The sequence below is a fragment of the Peromyscus californicus genome, unplaced genomic scaffold (genome assembly GCF_007827085.1).
Source record: "Peromyscus californicus insignis strain IS unplaced genomic scaffold, ASM782708v3 Scaffold_7__1_contigs__length_154581171, whole genome shotgun sequence".
Lineage (NCBI taxonomy): Eukaryota > Metazoa > Chordata > Mammalia > Rodentia > Cricetidae > Peromyscus > Peromyscus californicus.
Genome location: NW_026294595.1, coordinates 46,171,486 through 46,194,095, shown reverse-complemented (window position 1 = coordinate 46,194,095; position 22,610 = coordinate 46,171,486). Strand labels below are relative to the sequence as shown.

At 42.6% G+C, this 22,610-nt stretch overlaps 1 protein-coding gene across 1 annotated transcript in view; it reads right to left on the bottom strand.

The window, feature by feature from the left end:
* Positions 1-12,391: 12,391 nt before the first annotated feature.
* The window catches only part of Cers6 (ceramide synthase 6), a 252,558-nt gene continuing 242,339 nt past the window's right edge, over positions 12,392-22,610 (bottom strand). Inside the window, exons 9-11 of the mRNA XM_052722441.1 lie at positions 21,295-21,451; positions 20,697-20,720; positions 12,392-17,984 (exon numbers count right to left, since the gene is read on the bottom strand). Coding sequence (XP_052578401.1) covers positions 17,835-17,984; positions 20,697-20,720; positions 21,295-21,451 — 331 coding nt within the window. The 3' untranslated portion in view covers positions 12,392-17,834. The remainder of the gene's footprint in view (positions 17,985-20,696; positions 20,721-21,294; positions 21,452-22,610) is intronic.

Sequence of the window (22,610 nt, the reverse complement as noted above, 5' to 3'; positions counted from 1 at the left end):
TTTTGCATATATACATGAAGTGGATTTATTTGCTTTTCTCCCTTCATCCTCTCTATACCTTATAAAGCATAAGTTTATTTTTATTTCTTATAAATCATTGCTGGATTCTTGAGCTAGAAGCTAGAATGGTTATTTCTTGCGGTTCTCTCTGTAGCAGGAACCAAGGACATGGGGTGGGTACTGGAGAGGGGGGAATGGTTTATTCTTCACTATTTTCATTTGCACATTTAGCGTTTTATATATTGTGATCTCATTACCTGTTCAGAAACATATGCTAATTCTTTTTCGGACCATTGTACTCCCTGGGGTCTGAGGACTCACAATGCATGAAGCCTGTTTATTCAGAACTTCAGTTCAAACAGTGCTGTCTGTACTTGCTAAGAATATTCCTATTGGCTGGGCGGTGATGGCTCACATCTTTAATCCCAGCACTTGGGAGGCAAAGACAGGTGGATCTCAGAGAAACCCTGTCTCTAAATAAATAAATAAATAAATAAATAAATAAATAAATAAATAAATAAATAAAATATCTCCATTGTCTTTTCACTCAAGCTGTTTACCACTCTCTCACAAGCCTCCTGAGATGGTCCTACTGAAAGATCACTGTCCAGAAACATGTAAGCAGCTCACCACACACTGACACCTGGACCTGGCAGGCAGAATAAACACCTTCAAACCAGCAGCAGCAGACCCACAAACAAGCAAAATCCCAACAAAACCAAACAAGGACCCACAAACCAAAAAAGATCATATTCTCATCTTACAATCAAGAAATTGCTGCCTCCAAATATCTGTAAACAACACTCAAAACATTAATAGAATTAAAAACCCTTCTATTAATATATTGATTAAGATAATCATAACATGACAGGTGAATCTCAAGTTCAGTACAATTGTGTGTTCTTTTTTTTCTGGAATAAATTGTCAATCAGATGTCTGTAATGAGCTATTATTTTAGTCGGTATTTTCTGCGAGTAAGAGTGTGCCCTGATGCAACCACACAACCACAACAGTCATCTCTGAATGGAAAATGAAAACCGATACGTTACCACCATCAGTAGTTTTTTTTTTTTCCCACTAATGTTCTCCATAGCAACAGAGGCCCGTTGGGTACCAAGCCTTGCATCCAGCTGTCCTGTTCCTGTCATCTCTTTCACGCTGGTCTATTTCTCCAGTTTCTGTAGCTTTTGTGCCTTTCGCTGATTTGAAGATTACCAGCTGGGGCTGGGACTGTGTATAGCTCAGTGCCTAGCATGTGTGAGGCTTGAATTTGATACTCAGCACACACGTTCGCGCACACACACACACACACACGTATACACAGACAGACACACATACATACACACACGTATACACAGACAGACACACACATGTACATACACACACGTACACACAGACAGATAGACACACACACATACATACACACACATACACACAGACAGACACACACACACGTACATGTATACACATACACACAGACACACATGTACATACACACAGACACACACACATACATACACACACATACGTACAGACAGACAGACACACACGTACATATACACACATACACAGACAGACACACATGTACATACACACAGACAGACACACACATGTACATACACACACATACACGTACATACACACACACACGTACACACAGACAGACAGACAGACACACACACACACACACAGGGTGGTGAGGGAAGAGGGGAGATTCCCAGTCAATTATTTTATAAAATATCTTTCAAATTGGGTGTATCTGACGATTACTCTGGGTTAGGAGCCGGCTCTCTGTCTTGTCAGGAATGTCACAGAAGCAGTGTTTGCTGATATTGCAGCTGTTCACACGACTCGGTGCTACTGCTGACGCTGTTCACCTGATTCGAAGGGTGCTAGTCTGGCTTCTCCATTAAGCTACTGCTTTAATCTTTGCAGTTAGTAAGTATTTTGGTGAGATGTGTCTTGAAATTAGGCAAACACCTTGCTCTTCGTCAAATTTTCAGTTAACTTACTAATTTATTTTATGTAAAGCAATACTTTCCTGTTTTAGTGAATGCATCATTAATCTATTTTGTTTTACAAAACATTCTAGGTTGGGCTGGGAAGAGCCTCTTCAAGTTGGTTCTGTGTGCTAATAGCATTTTCCCGTCCTTCTCTGAGTACCTCCTTGGTTTCTGACTTACAGATTATTATAAACCCAGCCAGCGCTTTCATAGCTCAGCTTGACTCAGTTCCTTCTTTGGGGCTAAATATTAGGGCACACAGAAGGACAGAACGAAGGTAATGGACACAGGCTATGAAAAATGAAAGCAACTTGCTTTCCTAGTTCTAATTCTGACATGGATTTTCCATGTTGGTGGTGTGGATAAGTGTGTAAAAATGTATTTGACAGTGAAAGTAAAATCATTCATTTTATGTGTGAATGTTTTGCCTGCTCATATGTGTATGCACTATGTGCTTGATGCCTGCAGAGGTCAGAAGAGGGCACCAGATGCCCTGGAACTGGGGTTATGGATGCTGTGAACCTTGATGTGGGTGCTGGGAATCCAACCTGGGACCTCTGCAAGTTCAACAAGTGCTCATAACTGCTGAGCCATCTCTCTAGCCTTGCAGAATGCATACTCTAACTGTTTAGACATTTATGGAGATGTAGCAACTATGGGTCTGGTTAATTTTGGTGTGTGATATTTATTTTATTTGCAAGTTTTTTTAAAATCATAAAGTTTATAGTGATGATGATGATAGAATGCTGATTCCTTTTGGTGGAGAATAGATTTATGAGAAGTTAAGTAACTATGTTGCTGAGTGGTGGATTTATTCAGGAGACTCAATGATTCCAGGTCCTAAGGTGGATAGATACACATACATACATACAAACATACATACACACATACTTACATGCATACATACACACAAGTGTACAGATGTTTATTCTGACATCGAATCTATTTATTAAAAGCCATAGACAGATACCTACAATTGTAATTCAACTTTGTAAGTTCATGTACTGTGCCCCTCCCCTACATGTGTAACTTCATTTTTGGAAGTGAGAACCTCACTTCCCTTAGCTTTAATGCATTTCTGCATTCGATCAGTTCTTCCATGTAGAACCAGTCCTCCACTGTCCCTATTCTGACATCCGGGCTCTAACCTGGGTTCCAGGCTATTCAGGGACAGCCTCATCATCTGGCTTGGGCTCTGATACCTTGTGAGTGACCCCCCCTCTCCCCTGTGTGGATAGCCCCTTCACTCAGTGAGAGCCTGATTCTCCATAACCGTCCTGTCTCACTTGACCCCCAATAGCCCACATTGTGCCGCCATGACTCCATGGCCTGGCACAGAAACAGTGCTCTGTGCTCAGAGGTTTTCAGACGGAACAACTTAGGAAGAAGTAGAATTGGACAGGAGAGGGGAAGAGGAAAAGGGACTGTAATAACTACAATTAGCATCCTTAAAAAGCCTTCCTATCTGTTGCTAGAGATGGACCTCAGGGCCCTGAACATGCCAGGCAAATTCTCTTCCCCCAATCCCTCTATCATCCTTATCAAGTTTTCTCAGCAGCTTTGTACAGCCTCCTGTGTCCTCTTATCATGGGACTTTGTAAAAGCCTCTGCCCCAGCAGGCAGCATAGAGGTGACTGAGAACTTGGACGGAGTTATATACAATCACCACTCTTCAGTGAGAGTATAAGAGGGCTCTTATCTTTCTATGCTTCATTTTCTTTATCCCCCCCCACCGCCAAAAAGAAATAATAACAGCATCTAGTTTCATTCCCATATTATCAACATTTCATGGATATTTATACATGAATGGATTGTCATTACCTTTAATTAAATCTGTAAAAATCAACTCATTTCCTCCTATGTCACCTTTTCAGAGCTCCCATGTTCAGAAATGCATCTGTTATTTTAAAACATGAATGCTTAATAACATTCATCAGTCACCTGTGATATAATGGGCATTGTGGCTGAGGATGAGGATCTGGGAGCAGAAGGTGATACCTTTGCCTTCAAGAGGCTTACCATCCAGTGGGGGGAGTGGCAGATAAACCAGTCCTGTCTTTGCAAATTCCAAGAGGTTGGAGGCTCAGATAAGAGCCGTAGGAAGGAAGAGCCAGGAAAAGCCTTCCAGGTGGGTCAAAGGGCTGGAGATGTGACTTCTGGCTCATCTTGAGACAGCAGGCTTGACCACATTGCAGAAGGAGCCTCTGGGGAGGGAAAAGGATTGAGGTCCAGGTGAAGGTCAGGTGACTGTCACCTGAGGGACCAGGAGGATGCTGGGGGAATAATCCCTGCATTCCTTTCCCTTTGTGTTAACCCTTCCCAGTTCACTGGACTCCCGCAAACCCTAACCACTCCTCCTGGTTTCCACTTGGAGCTTTTCCTTACCTCATCCCAAAGCAATCTCTCCCCTGAACTTTTATGTCCATTCCTATCTCACACTGTGACATGAGAGTCATGACATGTGTTGTATCCATGGAATAATTGCTATTTTTAAAAGCTATTTACTTTTATCACTTAGTTTGGTCTATACAGTAGAATCAGCCTTATTTCTCTCAGTGTTATCTTGAGCTGCTGAAATAACCGCTGTTTGTGCCTCTGTCCCCATTTAGATTGAGGACCTCTTCTACACAGCAGCTTTGTCCCTCACAAAGTCCACCATAAGATCTCACACAGAACTGGTGTTCAATGCATGTAGCAACTAATTTTTCTAGAGATTTATTTCTTTCATTTTATGTGTATGAGTGAACCACATGCATTCTTAGTGCCCATGGATGTCAGAAGAAGGCATTAGATCCCTGGTTGTAAGCCTCCATGCTGGGGATGGAACCTGGGTCCTCTTCATGAGTAACAAGTGCTCTAAACCATGGATTCATCTTTCCGGCCCCCAAAATGTGGTTTCTCTCTTTCTGAAATCATGTGACCTTGCTTAACACTGCACTGACTCCTTTTGGAATGTGTGCTGGCATGTCTAATCTTTGTAGGCTTCCAGGGTTAAGCCGAGAAAGGAGATGCATATTTTATGGATTAGAATGATGCCTTAGATGTAGAAAATTGAGTTTAGTCCTCTATATATGGGATTTCTTTTGCATGTGAAAAATTCATTACAGTTCAAGCCATTATTTTAAATATCTATCTTACTTGTCAATGAAAAGTCAACTACTATTGAAAACAAGATCACTCGTAGTACAAATGAATCGACAAACTAGAGGAACATTTCACAAAAATGTATTCAACTGTAAGAGTTTCTTCATGTCTTCCCACTTTCACATCTGGGCATATGTTGTAACACCTTGCTTCCTCCACTTGACATACGGTACTTACTCTTCAGTTGAGTTTCTACACATAAAAAAAAAAATCTGGGGGCTGGAGAGATGGCTCAGAGGTTAAGAGCACTGACTGCTCTTCCAGAGGTCCTGAGTTCAATTCCCAGCAACCACATGGTGGCTCACAACCATCTGTAATGAGATCTAGCACCCTCTTCTGTATACATAATAAATAAATAAATCTTTAAAAAAAAAATCTGTTCCAGTGCCCTATTCACTTAGCTATCCAGGCAGGCCAGGGACCCTCCCTCCATAATCCACTGTAGAACTGAATTTGCCACAACTGGCCACCAGATGATCTGCTCTTCAGAGTTACTATTGGTTCTGTGGGTCCTTTTAAACAAACCGAGGAATAAGTTCTAATCCCAGCTCTGTTACTTGATTTGCTGGGTGGCTTGAATAACTCCTCATTTTACCCTTCACAGCCCCTGGCTCCCCACCTTGCAGTTAACATCCAGAACTTCTAACTCCAGGTGCCCCACAAGCCTGGCCACTTTGGATAATCACAGTAATGACCAGCATCCTGAGATACTGGATTTCCTGAAGCTTCTCTTCAAGAAGGGCTTCTGACGCAGTTGAGCGCACTAAAGAAGGCTGACTACAAGAGATTAAAAAGTACAGGAGGAAAAAAAAAAAGCAAAGATCTGTAAGGAAAACGAAGGAAGTGGATATGAGAAAAAGCCGGTGGCAAATTCAAATGCACTGGGAATCTTGGCCTCAGAATCAGACGCTGCCTTTAAAAGCAGTGTAATGAGCCTGAAATCACTCAGCTCTAGGATCCAGTCTCTATGGCTTCCTAGCTATGGGGATGCTATTTAACTTCAAGGCATAGTTTCTGCCTATATAGGTATTGCTGTCTATGAATTTGATGTTAATGAACCAAAGATATTTTATTATCCATTAATATTATATGTTTTAACACTACATTTGTTTATCTGGTTGATAAAGATGGGTATCACTCTCACGGGACTGTGCCTAAGTGTGTGTGTTTCCTAGGAACAATAGTTCAGGTTTTACAAGTCAGTGTGGGTGGTAACTTTATGGAACCTAACTAGTTTCAATAACTAGACTCAATCTTTTAGGATGGTTTACTGGAGATAATTTACAACTAGTGGTACCTAATACCTGGCACACAGTGAAAAAACAAACAACAAAACCCCCAAAAACGGGCTGAGTGATTTATTGCCCCTTCTTTCCCCATCCTGTGCAATGTGTGATGCTGACCAGAGCAGGCTCATTCGCATGCAGCCAGCTGTCGGGGAATCCACAAACAGCAAGAATTGTCCTCTTTGGCGGCCTGACTGCTCCAGAGAGGCTTTTTGGAAATTGTTCTCATCCATCAATTCACAGCCCGCTAGGTGTCTGTGAACTGCACAAAGAAAGGTGTTAAGAACAGTAATGAAGAAGAACTACCTGCACTCAGGACGTCTGCTCTCCTCCTCTGCCTGCCTGCCAACCTCTCACATTTTCCAAACTGCTTTTCTTAACGATCTGGAGTTTTTCCTGTCCGTATCTCACTATCCAGAAAGCCGGACTATCCACCCATCATTCTCCCCATGTGTTCATCACTTTGTGTTATCACTGGTGTCCCCCCACACATTTGCAGACACCACTGAGACATGGGGATTTTGAGGGCTTTTCTGATCGTGGCTCTGATGGGCACTGTTTTATTATTAAAGATGACAACCAACCAGACCATGCTACTCCTCAAATCCCTTAAAGGTTTCCTTGTGTTCTTTTTTTTTTTTTTTTTTTTTTTTGGTTTTTCGAGACAGGGTTTCTCTGTGTAGCTTTGCGCCTCTCCTGGAACTCGCTTTGGAGACCAGGCTGGCCTTGAACTCACAGAGATCCGCCTGGCTCTGCCTCCCGAGTGCTGGGATTAAAGGCGTGCACCACCACCGCCCGGCTTCCTTGTGTTCTTACCCGAATCCACCCTTCTCATGGGACACAGGCCCCATGTGGTCTTTTCCCCCTAATTGTCCCCTCTGTGTTATCCCCCATCCATGCTGGCCTTCCTGCCAGTCCTTGAGCACACAGCCATATCACACTACCTTGGAGGTGTTGTGGCTCAGGCTTGCACTGCCCCAACAGCTCCTGCTCAGTCAGTTCCAGCTGTTCCTGTCATTAAGATCTTACCTCGAATCTCTTGCCCATGAGACGCCTGTGACCATTAAGTCTGAAAATCCCTGGGAAGTTACCAAGGAATCACCTGGTTTCTTCATCACTTTTCCTTTCTGCACTGTGAGAAAAGACCTTGTATTAAAGGCTAAATTGTCACACCCCCAATTTATATTGTGGCTCTCAGGATATGACACATTGGGACATACAGCTTTTAAAGAGGTGACTAAGATAAATAAGGTCATATAGTTGAGCACCAGTCAAGTATGAATAGTGTCCTTGTAAAATGGACAAGGGCCTGGGGAAATGGCTCACTGAGTAAGAGTAGGTGTTGAGCAAGAATGAGGATCTGCATCCAGCACCCAGTGTGAAAAGCTGGGTGTGGTGATGTGCATACTTGTCACCCCAGCACTATCAGGAGGACCACTGGGGTTTGCTGGCCACAGCAGCCTAGCTCCAGATTCAGTGAGAGAATCTGTCCACGTAGAGGGCAATAGAGCAGGACACCAGACATGTTGAAATTCTCAAATAAAAAAAAAAAAAAACCAAGGGGTACAAAAGAGGAAAGAATAGCCAGGCAGAGCATAGAAGATTTTTAGGACAGTGAAATTCTCTATATGACTCCATAATGTTGGGCATATGTCATCAGGCATTTCTCTAAACTCACGGAATGCAGAACACTAAGAGAAAACCCTAAACTAATGATGGACTTGGAGTGACAGGGCCAGCAGCTGTAATACATGAAGACTTGGTGTGGAGTGTCCCTGACAGGGGAGGCAGTGTGTGAGTAGCCAAGAGTATGTAAGGATATTTCTGTACCTTCCATCTCATTTCTCCGTCAGCCCAACCTGTTTTTAAAATACAGCCCATTAAATAATAGAAAAAGTCTATTAAATAAAACCAAGGGCTTCTTCAACAAATTAACCAAGACTGGGCAGGCAGAACTTAACAGAGACTCAGTTGGCTATCACTTCTCTGACTTCTGGCTAAGATCAAGCGGAGAGATTCATTTTGTCACAATCTGGAGCCTCAGACTCTAAGATCCAGGTGTCATAGGGCTCACTTTCTTCTGAAGCCTCTCATGCTGGCCTTCAGGTGACCTTTTAACTGTGACTTCTATGTATGCGTGTCTGTGTTCCAATCTCTTCTAAATTGTGTGTGTGTGCATGTGTGTATATGAGACTTTCATATATAAATGCAATGTTTTGATCAAATTCATCCTCCATTCTCTCCCCTCTAACTCCTCCTATACCACCGCCACCGCCGCCGCCGCCGCCGCCGCCGCCGCCGCCTCCACCACCGCCGCCGCCGCCTCCGCCGCCTCCGCCGCCGCCTCCGCCGCCGCCGCCGCCGCCGCCACCTACCACCGCCGCCGCCGCCGCCGCCGCCACCGCCACCGCCACCGCCACCACCACCACCACTTTTTCTTCCCAATTTCATGTGCTCTTTTTAAAAATCACCGAGTCCATTCAATGCTGCCAGTATGAACATGAGTGTAGGACCATCTACTGGAGCAGAGCTACCCAGACAGCAGCCACACCTGAAGAAAACTTGACTCTCCCTACCCCAGCAGCCCCCAGCTGCCCATAGGCCCCCTTTCTTTCATCTCCACAGCTTTGCCTTTTTCCCCGGATCGACAGCTACTTTGGGATAATGAGGTATCTAACCTTTTTAGATTGGCGATTTTCATTTAGCAATAGGTAGTTAAGTTACTTCCATATTTTTCATGGATGGGCAAATAGCTCATTTCTTTATAGCACTGAATAATTTTTCAATAATCTTCTGCATGTAGCAGAATTTATCTGTCTATTCATTCACTAAAGGACACTTTGGTTGTTTCCAAGATTGAGAAGTTGTGAATAAAGCTGCTGTGTACATCTGTGTACAAGATTTTATGTGTCCATATTTTTACCCTTTGGAGCCAATACCAAGGAGAGTGACTGCTGGATTACTCTGGAAAACATGTTAATTTTACTATTGCTGTTGTTATTGTTCTTGTTTTTTGAGACAAGTTTCCTCTGTGTAGCCCTGGCTGTCCTTGAAGTCACTCTGTAGACCAGGCTGGCCTCAAACTCAGAGATTTGCCTGCCTCTGCCTCCTGAGTGCTGAGATTAAAGGTGTGCACCACCACTTCCTGACCAGAACATGTTAATGTTATAATAAACTATCAGCCGTCTTCCGAAGTGGCTGCACTGTTTTGCATCCCACCATTTCTGAGAGTAAGCCCTGTTATCACCACCGATCACACTTGGCATTGTCAATATTTCAGTCAACTTACATGTATGGGGAGCGATCTTGCTGTTTTGTTTTGTTTTCAAACAGGGTTTTTCTGTGTAACAGCTCTGACTGTCCTAGAACTCACTCTTTAGATCAGGCTGGCCTCAAGCTCACAGAGATTCACCTCCCTTTGCCTCTGTGCTAGGATTAAAGGCATATACCACCACCAAGCTGGCATGATCCTGCTGTTTTACTTTGCATTTTCCTGCCGATATTTTAAGTGTAGCTTCTTGTTGCATATCTGCTTGTCTTTCCTTCCTAGATTGTATGTTCCCTGAAAGGAGACCATATCTATCTCAGTTAGAGTTCTATCTTCATTCTCAGGAACAATCGGAGGCATCCTGTGGCTCCCTATAGTTTTGAATGGTTGAATCATACAGCTAGGAACCTGCGTATTAGCTTATCAAATCATCTCATGGCTATTTCCCATGATTCATTAAGAAAACCTTGGTTGTAGGTGTTGGCGCTTAGACCTTCTTGCTGCATTTTCTAGCTCATTAATTCTCTAGGATTCAGTGTCCCCTTCTATAGTTCCTCTCAGCTTGGTCCTAGTCATTGCTTTAGGCCCCATCTTGAATCACCCCAAAGCCTTTTAGTTTCTCTACCCACTGCACCAGTAAGCAGAGTTGGGCCCACAATGGAAAAACCTTGATTCTTTATGCAGTGGGAGTCAACATGCTTTCTCCTTTCTCTCTTTGCTCTTCTTCTCTAATAGATGGAGTTTTCATTGCTGATAGCTCACGACTTACTAGCTCTATTCTAACTGAGTACATTTTCTTTTTGTACTGAATGATGTTTCTGCAACATTGATTGGGCTGTGGGATGCACCAAGTCCTGGCAGAAGCCAGGGGTCCTGGCCTGATGCTGTGTGCTGTTTGCTGCCCCAGATCTTTGCTCTGCTGGGTGCACTGAGGTGCTCAGTCCTGCAGTGTGCAGCTCCTGTGCTCTGCATGGTAGCTTTCTGGTTGAGTTCAGCCAATGGGTGGCAGAGACACAAGGACACTTGCTCCCCAACCAGGTTTACAGCCCTCCCAGCACAGCCTAACCTCTACATAATTCCCTCTCACTGGCATCCGTTATCAGCACAGGGGAGAAAACGTCTTTTCATACATAGAGAGGTAAGGTGCCTTATCTACTCTGATTTCATCTGGTAATCCAGCTTGTACCACTAAAAACATTCTTTTCCTTGGTTCTTCAACTTATCTACCGACAGTGACTTGCGGCTTTCCCTTCTATCAGCTTTACAGAATTTTAAAGTTTCAATGCTTAGGAATGATCTAATTTGTATTAATTATGCTAGTATCACTGTGACAAAAATATTGAATAAGCACTTCAAGGGAGAAGAACTTACCTTGGCTCATGGTCTCGGAGGGTTCAGAATGTGCTTGTTTGACATCATGAGCCTGGCCAGAACAAACATCATGGCAGCAGGAACATCTGTGAGGTTGTCACTTCACGGCAAAAAGGAAGCAAAGGAGGGGACTGGGGACCAGATGTAACCTTGAAAAGCTTGCTCTTAGAGAGCCACTTCCTTCATCTATACCCCACCCACCAAAACGGAACCACTATAAGGAACCAAGCTTTCAGCTCATGAGCCTGAGGGGGGCATTTCATATCCAAACCATGACTCTTAATTTTTCTTGTTTTAGTCTTTGGGGATAACAAAAAACTGAGATGCCAAGACTTCAAGCAGCACAATGATTGGTTCTGAGGAACCACCGGAACTCCAGTAGGTCCTGCCAGCCCAGGCCCTCTGCTGTGTCTTTGTGCCTTCTTCGAGTGATGCTGACATTGCCGCCACTCTTCTGGTTGAAGCAAGGGCAGGATTGGTAGATAGAGAATCAGGAGGCAGAAATAACATATACACCCAGGTTTGATGTGATTGTCCTAGCATGAAGGGGTCTGGGGACAACCAAGTTGCATTCTGGCTACTGAGGAACATGTTCCCAGTATTGGATTAGCCTCCTTAGAACCGGAAGAGTTCATAACTTCCCAAAGGATGTATTTTCTTAGAGTTTGTTTTTGTGTTTCAGAGAAATTTTCATGATTGATGTCACTAGAATAACTTAATGGATTTTATTGCTGTTCAAAATGATTGCTACATTTCTAAGATTTATTATTTTTTTTTTAGAATTTTTTGAGTTTTTGATGGTGTCTTGATGCATTTTGGTGCTATTTTATGCCTTTTGAGATACTGCATGATATAAGCACAGATGGGAAGTGCAGTGTGGGAAAGGCAGAATCGCTCAGCAGAGGCAAAGGTGGGGAAAAGGTCTAGCGGTAAGGAGCCCAGACCCCAAGAAGATGCCATTGGCCAAGCTGTTTGAGGCCCACACACAGAGATGGGTCGCTTTGGGTATTAGTTATCAGTGCCTCCTTCACAATTTGGAAAAATCAGTATCATTGGATCTACTTAAACAGCTTTCTCTATAAGTCATGATCCCAGGATGGAGGGTTATATGCAATTTAACACTGAAGATTTTGCACCCTAAATTTCAAGGAAATATTTTAGCATACGATGATATAACACTAGTTCTCAGTGAATCACAATGATTTGGAGAATTGTAAGAAAAGACTGGATGGCAGAGCTCTGACATAACCCCACCCAGGGATGCTTGATGTGTTCCCAGTTCAGTTGGTCGGGGCTTACAGTAAAGGACACTTTTGCTGTACTCTTAATGCTTATCTTTATTATGAAAGTGTTTCCAAAGTAAAATGATCCTCATAATAATGATTACTTCCAAAGATCAAGAGTGAATAATTATATTTCCATATAAAAATCAGCAAAACACGGTAACAGTACACGGAAGAATTCTAATTGGCTAATGGTACACCATTTCACTTCTGACAGATGCTCAAGGACTGAACAGTCTTTAGGGAACAAAGAGCTTCCGGCACCTATGCTAGGCCTCACTGAAAGTTGGAAAAGAGAAACACATCCCCCAATTAACCACCATCTTTTTCTATGACAGCAAAAGGCCATAAAGGTCATTGAACATGACTTGGGCAAAGGAGTTATAAAAACTGTGAGCTTAGGGGAAATCAAACTGGAGTGTGTTTTCCACATTTATGTTAATTAACCTTTGAGCAGAAGTTCCAGAATCATAACATTATATTCCAGAGTTTTGTAGGTAACATTTAAAAAAAATTCTTCACATTAAGGACAGTTTTACAGATAGCTTATGACATTTACTGTAGGCAAAAAGGATAAGAAATATGAATGAAATCATTTTTTTCACTGAACATAGAAACTATGATGACTGCTGCTATACCTTGGTTCCCAGACAACTCACAATACAGGAAGCTAAGCATTCGTGGACCTGGGTTCAGGAAACACATGTACATGGGCACAGGTTTGTTTTTTTTTTTTTATTTTCCCTCCCAGGAAAATGGGACCAGGCAGAGGAGGAGGTGTGGGAAGAGCTGATTTAAGGGTCACTGGGAAACTGAAAGCAGAGACATGTTAGCATTTGGCTTTCTTTTACCAGAGTTCCAGGAGGCTAAAAGGACTGTAGGTGAATGAGGTACAACTCTAGGCTAACGGAACCCTTCCATCACTTCCTGGCAATCCTGAAAATGCCCAGTTCCATACAGATGCCATATGTCATCTGGTGGCAGAGCCTTTTTAATTTCTTAGAGTTGGTGGGGCCTCACCAAATTATGCAAGAGGCTAAGGTTCTCATCAGGGTGTCTCCAGATTCCATTATTTATGATGATTTATGTTCTTCAATACAATTTTCTTTATGAAAAGTAGCTACTTTTGAGTATTGGTTAGAGGAGTTTCGACAGCTGTGACCAGGGCTCCCTCACATCTGCTTGGCGCCCCCTAGGGGCGAGCTGGTGCCATGTACACACAGGCAAACTACAGGGCCCTCCTTTGGCCCATTAGTTTTGTAGAACTAAAACGTGATTGGTAGAATGTAGCTAATTAGTCTATAGCATTTGGAGAATGGCACAATTTCAACTCAGCAAGAGAAACGGATCTTGGGAAGAATACATCTGGAAAAAGTCTTGTTTCACTTTTTAAAGAACTGTTTGCAATCCTTCCTGCCAGGGACAGCATACTTGAAGGTGAGTGCAGTAAACAGGGTTTCTCCATTTCTTTCTTTCTACACAAAAACCTGAAAGAGCCATGTGATCACTTTCCTTTAAGGCTGACTTTTATCTTACTTGACTTTTTTCTCATTTGGATGTTAGAAACATTTCAGGGCTATAGTTCCTTATTTACTAAGCAGAAATAAGTCAAAGACAAGAAAATAAGCAATTAAGAGCCTTAAGACCACAAACACCACATAAAATGTGAACACTTAACCTTTTATTTCCAAAGGTGTTGAAGCCTTTCTGGATATAATGACATCATCGCCCATACTGATCAATGGACCTACATACACCTCTGGAGTAATTTTGTATACTTTTTACACTTCAAATTAAAAAAAAAAAAACCTCAAATATCCAGGCAACTTTGGCATTAATTTCCACCCAAATGATTACCAATACAAGATGATGAAAGGGTTGGAGATCATCAAGGGTACTCATATATTCTCTCAGAAGAGCTTGTCAGCAAAGACATAGGTAAACCACAATGAAGTCATTTTTAACAGACAAACTACAACAAAGTCCCATCTTTGCTTAGCTCAAATAACAATGAGATTTAAATGCAAGGTGGAAGATTCAGACCCTTTCTACCTAAGATGAAGGAAGGCATTCAGTTTGCTCAAACTCAACCAAGTGTGTCACTTAACAAGAGGGACACGTTCTGAGAAATGTGTCCTTCACCGATTTTGTCATTCTATGAGCATCATGGAGTGTACTTACACACAAGCAGACAGTATTGCCTCTCAGTGCCTGTGGGACCACAGGAGCACACGCAGCCCATCCTTGAGTGCAGCACTGTGGCTGAGTATATGGCTGCGTTCAGATGAGAATTTGACATTTGGAGACTCACCCATCATATGAACTAAAGATCTGATCTAGCCTTGTTTGTCCCCTGTCTTTTCTGCCTTGTTCTTCTCTGTTAGATGCCAATGGCATGATCAGAGGAGGAGTAGGGATGTCCTCTGCCTGGCAATTCAGCAGCATTCGAACCCTGGGGTCAAATGGTAATCATCCTCATTTTTACAATGAACACCCGGATGACCCACAATACTGTCCTTCTGGTTGCTCCTCTCCTCTCAGCGTCCACAGGACTAAGTTTGAGAGAGCGAACTGGGTTTGGCTTAAGTGTGACAGCAGGTGCTCAGGGCCTGGGTTCTCTCTCGGGGAGCTCTGTGGATAAGAGGCTGAAAGGGTTTGGCTCCTCTCAGCAGGTGGGAGGCAAAACCAAGGAGAAGGGAAGTTTCTATAGTACATGTGAATGTATCTTTTTATGACAAGATGGATGAAGGTGAATCAGTACTAATTTGGTTTTACTGTTTTTTTGAGGAACATACGTATATACACACAAACCACACACGGCTCTATCATTTATTGACTCAAGGCCAAATTCTACTTGATTTCCTACTCCCCCCCCACTAAATCTAGGTAAGTTATAACACTGGAGATCAAAAGTTACTTTTTCTAGAGTCCTTTCTACACGTACCTTGGAACCCTGGGAAACGTGAATGCAACCAGGAGGAAGGGGACATCACCACAGACTAAGCTAATTAATGAGAACACCACTCAGAACTAAGCTACAGCTGGATTTATAAATCACACTTCTGAAGGCTATGGCCGGGCGTGGGTGAACAAGGTTGCTCACACAGTGTCTGTGCTTAGTCTTACCAGTCACTATGGGAGAACAGCAGACAGAGATATTCTATTCCAGGGAAAGCCTACAAACACCATTTCAATTCACCCAAATGGAACTATTTTCTCTAGAATGCAAAATGAAACAAAAATCTACAGACACAGCAGATGAACTGGTCAAGTTACTGGTGTCAGTCACAAAGCACATCCCTAGTCTAGCAGGTTCAGAACTGCCTTTGATATGGGCAGAATCAACTTACTTCATTTTACATACCTCTTCTGAATTTGTACAAATTGATCTTAAAATTCTTCTGTGCAAAAAAGGGTCACTTGGTTCAAATTCAAATACACTGTGGTTCTCAAGTCCATGTCACCCCTGGGAGGAGGAGGAGGTGCCCAGACACTTAAGCAAGATGGGCATGCTCCTTAGCTTAGCTGAGGAAAAGGCTCACCTTCTCAACACTGCTTTTGTTTTCCATCTATCTGCATTTGTGCAAATGCACTTTGGTGTCTTATCATTGGTCTCATAAACTCAAACACTTCCAAGCTTCACTCCTAGACATATAACTGCTTGGGTTAATAAATCAGCAAGGCTCAAAACACCCAGTCAGTTGCACTGTCTTCTACAGTAACAAGCAGACATGTTTCCAAGCTTTTAAAGTTATTATCTGGACCATACCAGAAAATACTGCTTTGTAATTGGGTGGAGAAAGATCTAACACTGCAGCCAGAGTTCTTTGGGAGTCTTCTCTTAACTATTCACCCATAGGCTTCAAAGGATGGGTATGAAGATTTAATTTAAAAAAATCAAGGGAAATGTGGATGGCTCTGGGCAGGGCAGACATGCACTGCGCATTTTGCTGTTGGCTACTCAGTGCCTTGATTATTTTGGATTCCTGTTTTAGGTGATGTTTGACTTAGGAGTATTTGTATTACCATTGAATTCCCTTTTTACTAAAGATGAGATGAGGTAAAGTCCTTGGCTCCCCTGTGTGGTTGCCGTAGCCACACACCAGTGACAATACCTTGGTGTGTGTGTGTGTGGAGTGCTCTCATGAACTTATTCTTTGGTAATTTTCTCCTGGCTGTCACCACCATTGTCCAGTAGAAGTTCTGATGTTCTTCTGGAAATAGCTCCACTTGAATAAAAATTCTTAGGAGCCCCCATGAGTCTTCAAAACAGTAAATGAAACAAACTCAACTCGCAGTGCAGGCCTGATGCTTCTAGCAACGAGAAAGTCATTGTGACATGCTTTAAAGAGAAAGGCCAAGGGTAAATGGTCTTTCTCCCACTGGACTTATTTTTCTCAGCAAAATAAAAACAAGTCGAATCCTAGGTAAGGCTTTCTCGCCAGAGCTGGTGGCAGTAAAGTGCTTTGCATGAAGTTAGTCTTTGCCAACTCTTAAAAGATTCCCTCTTTATCTGCCTCAAAACGTTCTTGGCTTCTTTTTTACACGGCAGGACGGAAGACTGTACTAATACAGTAGGAGCTGCGGCAAGACCTGGTTGAAGTCAGTTGCTAGCCTCCTGTGATTCCCAGAACACAGAGCAAGTTCCCAGTCTGTGGGTCCCTTTGTGTCTGTGAGGTTAAGCTAGCGACATTGCTTCAGAATCAGAACACTGGCCTCACTGGAGGACAAAGAAACTTTGTTACCAACAAGGTCAACTTCCAACTCTCTACCACACTAATGAAATCTCATGTTTGTGCATAAGAGACAAAGCAATTTCCAAAGAGACAAATCTATTCCAAAGCAATTTCATATAAAATTCCAAAGTCCCCTAATAGCTATCCCCCTTCATTTGAACTGCTAATTGACCACAAAGAGTGACAGCTAAAATACCTGGTTCATCCTGTTTAGACTCACATGGGACAACAGTCACCAACTACATGGGCAACTATAAAATGGGTGCAGAATGGAAAGAAAGCCAACCTATTGGGAACTATGTGAGGATATTTCATGGGGTTTTACTTGGTCTAAGTGATAAGGTCAGCTGATGCTCACGGCACACTGGACTACAGTATGAGAAAGGGGTAGAAACAGATGGAGCATCTCCTTCACAGTCAGTCATGAGCCCAGAGTAAAAGGAGTGAGGGAATCCTCGCCTGTCCACAGATTTACAAACAAATAGAAAAATAAATAATATTCCGAGACAAATGCAAACACTGTTCCCTTGTGTCAGTTACATACAGCATGCCTACATAGAGAGAATGGGATTTCTTCTTCATTCACAGACAGGACACATGGCAGTACACTATTCAGAATGCTTTGAGAATCATAATTTTTGTCTCTGGTGATGAGATATCATGAAAGGAACCGCATTTGCAACTTATTAAATACTTCCAGGAACAAACAGTTCACTTTGTTGAAGACTTATAGTTTTGGGTAATTAGTCATCCATGGAACATGGACCAGTTATGAGATATCCGTTGGTACCACTGGTTCCGTTGGTTGTCGAAGCGTGTGGTTTCTTCCCTGCAGGTTCTGAGTCATCATCTTCTGAGCTAGATTCAAGATCGCTCCGGTCATCCTTGGATACCTGCAGAATACAAGAATAGGAGTGTAACCAGCTCCTAGGACCAGCAGGGTGCGGCATGCCCAGCAGCACATGCAATCTCACATGAAGATGAACTTACTCACATGTTACAGAGAGAGAGAGAGAGAGAGAGAGAGAGAGAGAGAGAGAGAGAGAGAGAGAGAGAGAGAGAGAGAGAGACGGACAGAGAGAGAGAGAGACACGGACAGAGAGAGAGAGAGAGAGAGAGAGAGAGAGAGAGAGAGAGAACACTGCTATGGTAGTACGCTCTCCTCACTGGAGGGATGTAAAGTATGTAACAACATAGGTTAGGAAGAATGTAAGTGACTTTAGACATCACAGAGCCTGAAGAGTATCCTTCATGATGGAGAATGACTAGACCTCAAATCCCATCCTTAATCACAGTGATAGTGGCTTCTATGCTACTAGGCTGTCACTTTAGGAACTGGGTGCAAATGAGTCCATTTATGCACTAATAACCACATTCTCCTGGACAACTATTTAAGGTTAACTCTCAGTTACCACGCTAACAGAGATATCCACATCCTAGCTCAAATCATTAAAGCAAACCATTGCTATTTGGCATTGTAATTTATTGTTTTATATTTAATTTCCTTTTCTTTCTTTCTTTTTTTTTTTTGCTAAAATTACTTTGAATTTTTATTTTAGATGTGACATAGTCACAAATGGCATCAGAGGGCATTCTAAAGATCCTCTAGATGAGATAGGGCTTCAATATTTACCAGGAAGAAATCTACTGGCCAGATCCTCAAAAATTCTTTATTATGTGCCAATTTCTTCAATCTTCCACTCAGTTTCATTAAGTAATGAGGACAGCAAAATAAGACACTAGGATATGTGTCTACATGTTAACATGAAATGTGAAAAAAAAACCCTACTATGTAGCGAGGAAACATTATATTGATTTTTAAAACTGAAATAATTTGAATGCCCTTCTAAATCTAAATTATAGCCATCATTTTAACCTAGAGGGTCTTAAGATCGTCAAGTAAGTGCATTTATTTTATTTTATTTAAGTAAGTGCACTGTTCATTTAATTAGTCCATTTTTATTTCGATACCATGTCCCACTGTGTAACCCAGACTTGCGGCAATTCTGATTCAGCCTCCAGAGCGCTGGGATTCTAGGTACCCACCCACATGCTCAGTTCCGTTCACATAATTATTAAGTTGGATGGCCAGAGGATCTTGTTGGCCTGGCTTCATGGAAATCTTCCCAGTCTAGTCTTCAGTGATTCCCTAGGGGCTGGGCTGAGGGACTGTCAGAGCCTCTGGAAGGTGTTTCAGAATTCCTGGGGGCTTTTCATATTAGATCCTTTCCTCGACACTGTCACATCGACTTGAGAGCTGTGGAATCTACTACCTAGAAACCATTAGGGAGTGAGTACGTCATCATTTGCAGGTGGGTAGAAATGAGAGAAAGTAAAAGCTGAAAACTATTCTTCCAATCTAACCAGCAACGGGTTAAATATTGTACACAGATGATCACCAATTCAAAGCCCTCTGAGGTGAGATTGAACTCACATAGACCATTTCACTCAAAAACAAAACACAACAACAACAAACGTAGATGCCAAGGCAACAAATGACTGAGGGGATAAGAAAATCCCAACTTCAAAGGCATGAGTCATAAAGACAGTATTACTGTAAAGCTCCACTATATTAGTAAGTCTATTAGTCCCAAATGGCGCTAATATAGGACTCTAGATGCAGAGAGCATTAATTTTCATGCCCAGTAGATAATTTTAAATTACATTTGGAAAAATCCATAGTTATGACACTGTCAAAGAAAAATGACAATTTAGAATGTCTCAAAATAATCCCCAGGAAGAGCCCACGGACAGGAGTCATCTGACTGTGTTAGGCGAGAGCAGCCGCGGCCGAGAAGGCATCCTGAAGCCAAAGCTGCGGGCTGTAATTAGTGATCATTTCTTCACGGAGATGAAGGAATAGCAGTTAGAGGGAAGATGACAGGCCTGTGGAGATAGCAACCCTATAAAGACACGAGTAATCGAATCTACCGCATCCTTCATCCTTAGTTATTATCAGACTCCCCGGAGTATGCATGTTGATTTAATTTGTGTCCAAATGAAGACAAGGAAAATCTCAAAAGAAACATGAGTTCATTTCAAAGAGTAAGAAGTCACAGGGAAAAATGAACTTTCTCTCCGAAGAAATTAGTTAATCAAAATATTTTGGGTTTATATAGGTGGTGATGCTGAGGACTGGCTCCATAGACCATGACAAGCTGCCCAGATGTCTCCTGAGGAGGGGCCGATTCTGTGGACCTCCCTCGCTGAGGTCAGAGGCTCATGTGCTGCCCTCTGTTTTCGGACCACCAGGACATCGGGAACCCAGGTCTCCCTTTGGCACCACACAGATCAACTAGTTTCGTCTCTCTCATGTCACACGGCTCTGTTTCCGTCTCTTAGCCAACATGTTAGGCACCAAGAGAAAAACAAAACAAAACAAAACAACCTCCCTTCCCATCGAATCAGCAAGATTTACATGCTCGCATAAACGGGCCCTGGCGGCACTCCCCCTGGTGTCTTTTGTAGTTCATGGAAACGACAACTGCCCCAAAGCTTTCCGTAGTGCCAACGGGTTAGATGGAAGGAAATGCCCAGAACAAAGCCCTTCAGCACCCCGCCAGCAGGCAAATGTCACCCAGGAAGAGAGAAGACAAGAAACTTACATGCAAAGGGTTCCACTTCCCAGCCTTCCAGGGTGGCAGGAGGAAGAGAACAAACAGGAAGTAAGAAACACATCCTGGAGAATGATCTGGAAATGTCACTGCTCTAGGCAAAGGGGCTGGGGCTCAGGAAGGTTTATTTAAGTCAGCCCCATGGTTCCATTTGAAAACAGAGACAAGTCAATTTTGTTGGAGAAGTCATGAATGCATTTGCACTTCCACTTGAGAGAAAGGCCAGCTTAAAAAAGTGCCCATGACACCAAGCAGTCCTTTTCATGAAAACAAATAAATTATTAAATTAAATTTCCGCTCACTAGAAATAATCAGAGAAAGTCCAAGGGAGAAAGAGGAATAAAAATCCACAACAAATAGTATGCCAACATTAAATCTAAAACTGTAGAGGCTGGGTGTCAGCATCCACAAAGCAACAGAGAAACTTTAAAAATGAACCAATAGGAAGAAAATAATTCGGCTTGTGTTTCAAGGTGGTTTTGGAAGGAATAACACTGATTTTGATGAAATCAGAAATAAGTGATTTCAAAGGAGCCAAAAATACTCTGACATTTCTGGGACATATTGGAGAGAGTGAGTTTTAGCTTACCTTGCCTTTTGAAACAGCTTTGCAAGCTATTTTTACAATCAGGTAAGACCAGAAGCAGTTCAAGCCTTGTAGTAGCAACAGTAGCAGGTTAAAAACCCACCAGGAAGGGTAAGGTCCGACAATCTCCCAACTTTCAAACAGTGTGGTATTTAACACCCTGAGGAGGAGAAGAAAGCCATTACTGAACACAGCATTTCATTTTGTTCAAAGGAGTCCTGGTGATTTCCAGCGAGCACAAGGTCAACAGTCTCCCCCAACTGCCCTCTCCATTCCTGGGGAGACAGCCTGGAAGTTAAGCAGGAACTGAGGACTCATCCCTTGCCATGGCGCCCTGATGGTGTGGGCTGCAGCGATTCTCTCTCGAGCAGCCTATTTGAAACTACTTGGTCTTTAAAACACTGTCACTATTTCAAGTGCACACTTCGCTAGCATTGTGCAAATCCCCACTCCTGTGTGACAGCCACCATCACCCACCCTCCTGAAAAACTGAGACTCCGGACCCACTAAACAGCAGCTCTCTCCCCTCTGTCCCAAGAAACTTCTGTTCTATTTTCTGCCTCTGTGAGCTGAGCTATTAAGGTCTGTTTGTGGAATCATGAAACAGTGGTCATTGGCTCCTTCTACCAACACAATATCCTTAAGGTGTATCCCTTCTGCACCAAGTATCAGGAATTCTTTCCTATTGAAGTATATGTACATACCACACTTTTACATGGTCATCCACCAGCAGACACCTGGCTTACTTCCATCCTTTGGCTAGAGTAAATACTGCTTCTAGGAGTTTGGGCTCAAAGAAGTATCTGTTTCAGCATACATCTTTCAGCTCCACACACAGGAACAAAATTCCTGACTCCGTTTGATTTCTCCTTCACTTTCATCATTCATTGCTTCTTCCTCTATGAATTTCACTCATCTTTTGGATTTCATTCTCTATTTAACAACTAATTTAAAAGGCCTGCGTTGTCTTCAAAGTTGTTTTTTTTTTTTTTTTTGTTTTCTGTAGTGTGAAGAACACGACCCAATATTATACAGCAAGAAAAAAAAAATAAGGTGAACTCTTAAACATTAGTTCAGTGCAGACCTCATACTGCACACAGCAGCAATTCAAATATGCATGAGAGCCAGCCAGGCTTGCATCTGCTTGGGGCTCCATTAGAGGGCTCTTAATTGTCTAATTCTTCCCCTGGGAAAGAGCCGACCGTTGAAAGACATCATTTGGAAGCGATGCCCTGATGTCAGTATTTAAAAGATTTGTTTTTAACAGAAATTATGAAGGTATAATGAATGTATGTAGTTTTAAAAGTGTGCTGGGAGAG